Source organism: Calonectris borealis, chromosome 5 (assembly GCF_964195595.1).
Source record: "Calonectris borealis chromosome 5, bCalBor7.hap1.2, whole genome shotgun sequence".
NCBI classification, from domain to species: Eukaryota; Metazoa; Chordata; class Aves; order Procellariiformes; family Procellariidae; genus Calonectris; species Calonectris borealis.
Window position 1 is genome coordinate 33,558,541 of NC_134316.1, and position 7,813 is coordinate 33,566,353.

The following is a 7,813-nucleotide window of genomic DNA, read 5'->3' on the forward strand; positions in this document are numbered from 1 at the left end:
GAGTTTATGACCTTTGGAAGAAGGGGCAGGCAACTCAGGACTACAAGCATCTCATAACATTATGCAGGGAGAAAATTAGAAGGGCCAAAGCCCAGCTAGAACTTAATCTGGCTGTTGCTGTAAAAGGCAATAAAAAATGTTTCTATAAATACACTAGCAACAAAAGGAGGGCTAAGGAGAATCTCCACCCTTTACTGGATGCAGGGGGAAACACAGTGACAAAGGATGAGGGAAAGGCTGAGGTACTTAATGCCTTCTTTACCTTAGTCTTAACAGTAAGACTGGTTGTTCTCAGGATACCCAGCACACTGAGCTGGAAGACAGGGGTGGGGAGCAGAATGAAGCCCCCATAATCCAAGGGGAAATTGTTAGTGACCTGCTACACCACTTAGACACGCACAAGTCTCTGGGGCTGGATGGGATCCACCCAAGTGTACTGAGGGAGCTGGTGGAAGTGCTCCCACTTTCAGTCATTCATCAGCAGTCCTGGCAACCAGGGAGGTCCCAGTTAACTGGAGGTTGGCAAATGAGACGCCCATCTACAAGAAGGGCCAGAAGGAGGATTTGGGGAACTGCAGGCCTGCCAGTCTAACCTTGGTGCCAGGGAAGGTTATGGAGCAGATCATCTTGAGTGCCATCACGCGGCATGTACAGGACAACCAGGCTATCAGGCCCAGTCAGCATGGGTTTATGAAAGGCAGGTCCTGCTTGACTAACCCAATGTCCTTCTATGACAAGGTGATCCGCTTAGTGGACAAGGGAAAGGCAGTGGATGTTGTTTACCTGGACTTCAGTAAAGCCTTTGACACTGTTTCCCACAGCATTCTCCTGGAGAAACTGGCTGCTCATTGCCTGGATGGGCACACTCTTCGCTGGGTAAAAAAACAGCTGGATGGCTGGGCCCACAGAGTTGTGGTGGATGGAGTTAAATCCAGTTGGTGGCTGGTCACAAGTGGTGTTCCTCAGGGCTCAGTATTGGGGCCAGTTCTGTTTAATATCTTTATCAATGATCTGGACGAGGGGATCGAGTGCACCCTCAATAGGTTTGCAGACGACACCAAGTTGGGTTGTGTTAATCTGCTCGAGGGTAGAAAGGCTCTGCAGAGGGACCTGGACAGGCTGGATCGATGGGCTGAGGCCAACTGTGTGAGGTTCAACAAGGCCAAGTGCCGAGTCCTGCACTTGGGTCACAACAACCCCATGCAACGCTACAGGCTTGGGGAAGAGTGGCTGGAAAGCTGCCCGGAGGAAAAGGACCTGGGGGTGCTGGTTGACAGCCGGCTGAACATGAGCCGGCAGTGTGCCCAGGTGGCCAAGAAGGCCAATGGTATCCTGGCCTGTATCAGAAACACTGTGGCCAGCAGGAGTAAGGAGGTGATTGTCTCTTTGTACTCGGCACTGGTGAGGCCGCACCTCGAATACTGTGTTCAGTTTTGGGCCCCTCACTACAAGAAGGACGTGGAGGTGCTGGAGCGTGTTCAGAGGAGGGCAATGAAGCTGGTGAAGGGCCTGGAGCACAAGTCTTATGAGGAGCAGCTGAGGGAACTGGGGTTGTTTAGCCTAGAGAAAAGGAGGCTCAGGGGAGACCTTACTGCTCTCTACAACTACCTGAAAGGAGGTTGTAGTGAGGTGGTGTTGGTCTCTTCTGCCAAGTAACAAGTGATAGGATGAGAGGAAATGGCCTCAAGTTGCCCCAGGGGAGGTTTAGATTGAATATTAGGAAAAATTTCTTCACTGAAAGGGTTGTCAAGCCTCGGAAGAGGCTGCTCAGGGAAGTGGTTGAGTCACCATCCCTGGAGGAATTTAAAACACATGTAGATGTGGCACTTGGGGACATGGTTTAGTGGTGGATTTGGCAGTGTTAGGTTTACAGTTGGTCTAGATGATCTTAAAGGTCTTTTCCAACCTAAATGATTCCATGACTTTACTTCAGCTATATGTCAGGTTATTTTAAGATATAAAACACGTAATGGAGACAGTGGAAGATGCATAGCATAGGAATACTCTTTCTAGCATCTTTAAAAAACACCTTAGTCACCTGTTATTTAAAAACAAACAAACAAACAAACAAACAAAAAAAAACAAACCACAGTTTGCACCAGAAACAATAGCTCTTACAGAGTGCTTCTGTTTTAGCTATCAGAGTTTGTTGAACGAAAGCATATATCTATATTTAGCTCAGGGTGTCTGTCAAATCCTCCTTATGACACCTTCCTCACCTTCTTTGTTTGCCTCTAAAAAATTCCTTCCCCTTGTTGGTGACTGCAGAGGAGCTCAGAGTTATGGTTTCTGTGTAATAAAAACTTGTTGTCGGAGTTCCCTGCTAAAGACACATTTTTCTGAAAAAAAAAATCTTGTTGTTTGAGTGGAGAAAGAGAAATGTTGGTTGGAGCTCTTTCATGCTGAAATGCCTTTCCAGTATATCTCTACAAATAATAATTTTTTTAAATTGGCATATTTAATGACCAGGTCCTTGAGTATCAAAGGCTTATGTCAATTAAATTGGAGTCATTTATTGGTCAGCATTTCACTGGTAGCAAATGAGGAAATTTTAAGTACAGTTCTGGTTTCTATGTAACCTCGTAGAGGGTTCACTCATCTCAGCTTTGTTAGCATGCTATTATCTACAGATACCAATTTTTTATTATACTAAGCCTAAAACTAAATTCTCTGCTTGGTTTGCCAAAGTCAGTTTGCCTACACTTTTTATACAGGATTTAACTCACTTTAGCTCTTTCTTCTCCCTCTCATTCCCAGTTTTAAGTCCATTTTTGAATTATTTGAAATGGAAATAGCCGGTAATCACAGAGGTAAAAAGGCAATCAGTCCTTAATTTTTCATCGTTATGTAGTGGCAGAGCTGCTGAACCGGTGTTTTAAATTACTTGTCTAGAATTTCTGATTGTGTTTAACAACCCAAATCATTGGGTCCAAATGACCATTCTTTTAAGCATGTCTTTGTTTCTAGTGTCTTGCTCTAGCCCTCCTCACAGATAGCAAAATAATGGAACATTGGGAAACGCAGCTATGAAAGCAGATAAATTCTGCCGCCTCAGCATAGCAAAGGAAGACTTTGCCTATCTATCACAGTAAAGGGAACAACTGCATATCTGTGTGAAAAGAAATTGCAGATTTCGGGCATCTTGCAGAGAATTCAGTTTACAAACTCTTCTGATCCAGACTAGCCTCATTAGCTTGATATAACTATTGTTACATGTGATCTCTCTTTAATTCATTTTTTCTTTCTTTTTCAGCTTGCCATGAAGCACAAATGCTGAGATACTGCCCAAAGTTGAAATCTTCCCAAGAGAAACTGAAAAGGCTACATTCAGCAACTTTTACAGGAGATCCAGACTTCTGTGTGCTTTTTTTCTTCCGGTTCAGTGGAGATGCATTCTTTCAGTTTCTGTGCAGGAAAAAGAGTTGCATTTCTACCTTTTTGACTTACTTTGTTCCTCTTTTGTAATATTGCTACACAGTCCTGCAGTACTTTCTACCTGTATTTCAGTTGTTAGAGGAGTGAAAGCAAACAGGGGAACTGGACCAAATGACAAGCTGATCAGGATTAAAATAGTAATATTTTTCCCCAGTTGTACAGAAAATCATTTAACTGGTTGTGGACATAGGTGTGGAAATAAAATCCAAAGAAGGGGTGTACTTGTCTTCATTTTATGTAGCATCAGCAGAATGTGAATGTTGGAATTAAACACCTGGGGTTGTTACTATAGTGGAGAATAGACTGCTTTGTCCTGGGAAACAGAAAAACTTGTTTCTTCTACCCAATGTAGGAAGTTTTGCATGTGCCATCACCAGCATTCAGAAGTGCGTATCTGAATTTCACAGGGGAATCTGTTACCAGTGCTGCATTTTGAATATTCGTATTTTCCCTTCTGGATTATTTGAATAGTATAATGAAACTACAGAATGTATGCTTGAGGTTTCAAAATTGAGGAAAAAAGTAATTTTTACATCTATATACACATAGCTGTGCCTCAAACACAATCTAGAATTTAGCAATCTGGTATAAAATAATATTTCATTTTCTTTTTTCCTGTGATTCTGTGGCTAAAGGCCTATGTAAATGAGAATGCACTATTTTCCAAGTCATCTGTTTTTCCTAAATTCTACAATAAGAATTTTTGAGAACACTTCAGAAATTTGTCTGATCAGAATGACTTTTGTGTTAGCTAGTCGTCTGATTTTTAAAATAGAGGCTTTCAAAAAGCATGTCTCGGTACATTAGAATCATAACTTCTAGTTTGGGTCTCAGTTTTCAATATATATTATCACTGGAAGGGTGTGTGTTCTGTGTTCACTATATGCAATATATGCACTGTATTCTGTTACAAAAATAAGTAGGCTACTCTTTTCCTTCACAGCTGTTTTCTTAACATTTTTTAAGATGTTCTAATATGCTTCTTGAATGAAGAAAAAAAGAAAAAAAAATGCTGCTGCACTTTTTTTTTTAACTGGTAAGCTAGAAATAGAAATCCTAGCAGAAGTTTCAGCCTTCATCTTCTGAAGATGCCTGCTCTTCATTTTTGTCCTCACCTTACCGGCGAGCCAGAAAGCTGACATTATATGAATGTACTGTAGTTTTCATTTTCAGTGTAGAATAGGATTCTTGCATTATTAATGGCACTTTAAACAGTCTAAAATCCTCAGAGCAGTGCTTGTAAGAGAGATAAAAGCTTCTGTAGTAATTGAGAATATTTTGTAACTGCAAGCTGAAGTAACTGAAAATCTCTTGGAAATACCCATTTTGTAAAAAGGTGCTTGGCTTTAGGAAAACACTCTCGTTTGAACTGAGGACACTGTCTAGTTAACTGATTGCATTCAAACTTTACATCTGGGGGTTTTTCCTGTAAATTAAACTGTTTTGTATGAAGCTTTTTATTTAATTTCACACTGGGAATTGAGAGAAGGAGTAAATTTGTCATCCGTGTAGTAACATACAATCATTTAGATCTATTTAGCATCAGCTCTAACAGTTACTACATCCAGCACCGTCAACTGGAAAGGAATTTGGCCACATCTGTTATAAATCAGAACAGACTCATGAGTTCTGAACACTCCGTTGAGCTACGTACAATTAATGCTTGCCCTGGAAATGTCAGTAGCTTTCTGAGCGCTATTGTAATGGCTATGGGTATTTCTGCAAATTAACCAGGAAAACAGTCCCTCATTAGAATTTAAACTTCTGCTAGAGACAAAACGTTAAGCTGTTTTTTAAAAATAGCCGCATTAGAAATCAGTCAGGGAGTACATTCTTAACCACATAGCTATCTTCTGTCATCATCTTTTCCGCTCAGTTTTTTAACTATATTCAGCTGCTAACCTCACAAGTCTTTCTCTTGAGAGAAAGAAGGAATAGGTTTTGAACTGCTGCCATCTAGCTGGTCTTCTAAGAAGCTTGTCAATAATTTAGAAGAAATGTCCAAACCCAGGTCAGATAAACCTGAAAAGAATTAGTTGTCTAAATTCAGATAAAAAGGCATAGGTTTTCAGGTGTTTACACGAATATCAGCTGGACAGGACAAGGTCTCAGTTGCACTGCTAAGTTCCAGACCTTTTGTGAGTTGAACTGTTCTAAAACATTGCTTTAGTCCCACTGACAGTTTTTCAGCATTTTTTTTTATATCCTCCAGTTAGGGGTATTGTGTTATGTATCATAACTCAGGACTTTTATCCAACCATCAAAAGCCATTTACTATGGGAATGCTAAGTAACCTAGTGTTATTGAATGAAGGAAAAGCGGTTTGTCTGTGTGTTTACTTTGTTCTTGCTGTTCATTAAACTACAAGATTTGGTAGTTTTTAGAAAAAAATCAGAGGTGTATAAATGTCTATCCAAAGGTAAATCTTGTAGCATTGCAATTTCCTTCTGGAACTTGGCTTGTAGTGTATACAACCTAGTATTATTAGATAGTAATGTACATAACATACACTATAATTCAGGTTAATGTTTCATATGAAAGAATGTATTTGTAAATTGTAACAACATCAATAGTTTCTTTATCTTTTTAAAGTTCTGCAAAGAATAAAAATAATGTATCGTTAGACTTGACTACTGTACTGCAAACTCTGTCTTAAAAAGCTACTTTTGTGTCTAGCAAAAGTTGTGCATTATGTGAAATATTAACAAAAATGTGCTCTCTAAAAAGTGATCTTAAAGGTAGGTAGGTTTTGCTATGATATGCCAGAATTGTAATACTTGCTGGTATCTATTGTAACCAATTCCTTGAAAGTTCTTACAGATGTATAAATTATTTTGTGCCATTCTGGGGGGGGGGGGGGGGGGGAAGTGGGACCTGCTCTCTTGAGTCATTACTGGAAACCCTGATTTTGTCATTAAATACTTTAACTGTGATGAAAAGAAAACTGTCCTTGGATTATTTGAGTTGTCTATTCAAAATGTAAATTATTTGTAAATGACATTTTTGTATTTCATTCTAGCAGAATTATATTTCACCCCAGGAAAACTGAAGAAAAATTAGTTTCCACTGTAATGATGAAAACTTTCTCTAGAAAGAATACTAATTAAAAAAGAAGTAATGGGAACTAGGTTGAAGGATTCCATGTCCAACCGGATTCCAGACAACAGTTAACGCAGGTTTAAGTTAGCATCCTACCTAAAGGCTCTGCAAGTTAAAAAGAACTTCTGTGTTAATTTGCTTTCAATTTGCTATGAAATGCTTATTCTCAAATTGTTATTATTCTCTTTTGGCCATCTAATTTTATTGATAAATTTTTAGCAAAGCGAAAGCAATTTTAATTGTCCTATGGGAATAAAACTATAAAGGTAGAATTCTTCTACACACAGAGAAGCAATCCCATATATTTGAAGAGGGCTACTTGCAGAAGAATTGTATCGAATACGAACTGACTTTGCTGCCTGACTTTTTTTCAAGCTTAAACATGGTCTCTGAGATCCTAATCGTAAAAATGTCGTGTTGACAAATATTGTCAACTGGTTAAATTACTTCAGTTACTAGGTAGATTTTGCTAGAATGCATGTCATCCATCGAATGTTGAATGCCATACATGCCCAATGCCCAAACTCTATAAAACTTTTAGGAAAAGAAATAGATTTCCAGTGGATCAGAAGCAAACTTGATCAGAACAGCATTTTGTTGTAGTTTACATATAACAATGTGACAGTTCTTTTCCATTGTTACTGTACATTTATCCTGTAAGAATAGGAAAAGAAAATGTTTGATTCATTTTCTGAGCATTTTTTTAGATCAGTTTCACCATGTTGGCATTTTTTTCTTGACCTTATTTTCATAAATCATCAGCCTAATCTGCTGCTGTGTATAATTTATGACAAAGATGAGGGGGTTTTGTTTGTTATCTTTGAGTCATGGAAGAGGCTTAAACATGAATGTTTACTGATTGAATATATTAGGATTTCTAGGTAAAAGACATGCCACTATGTTGAGCGTATTGGAGAATATTGTTGCTGCCACAGTCCTGAAGGCATAATATTTGACTGAAAATCAAACTTAGATGCCTGTCACCTTCAGCTGCAAGTCACAATATCAATGAAGATAGCACTACTTCAAGTAGTGAGCAGACCAGTAGACCTATCCGGTACTCGCTAAGGATTGCAATGTCTCAGATTAAAAATTGCTTTTTTTTTTTTTTTTCAGAAGTAGTCCCTCATGGAAGTGGTCAGCTACCAGTGGGGTAATGACATGAATTTATATAAACACTAATCTTTCCAAGGATTCTGAAACCTCAGCATCCACTTCATAGCACATCATTTCAGCTTGTTTTGTGCATCATCTGGAAGCACTGTATGGTATTATATAT

General features: G+C 39.0%; 1 protein-coding gene across 3 annotated transcripts in view; it reads left to right on the forward strand.

Moving 5' to 3' along the window:
- STXBP6 (syntaxin binding protein 6) overlaps positions 1-6,370 on the forward strand; it is a 122,691-nt gene extending 116,321 nt beyond the window's left edge. For all 3 annotated transcript variants that reach the window (XM_075152513.1, XM_075152514.1, XM_075152512.1), the window contains one exon: positions 3,254-6,370. In XM_075152513.1, the coding sequence (XP_075008614.1) occupies positions 3,254-3,277 (24 nt within the window). In that variant the 3' untranslated portion in view covers positions 3,278-6,370. The remainder of the gene's footprint in view (positions 1-3,253) is intronic.
- Positions 6,371-7,813: the final 1,443 nt, after the last annotated feature.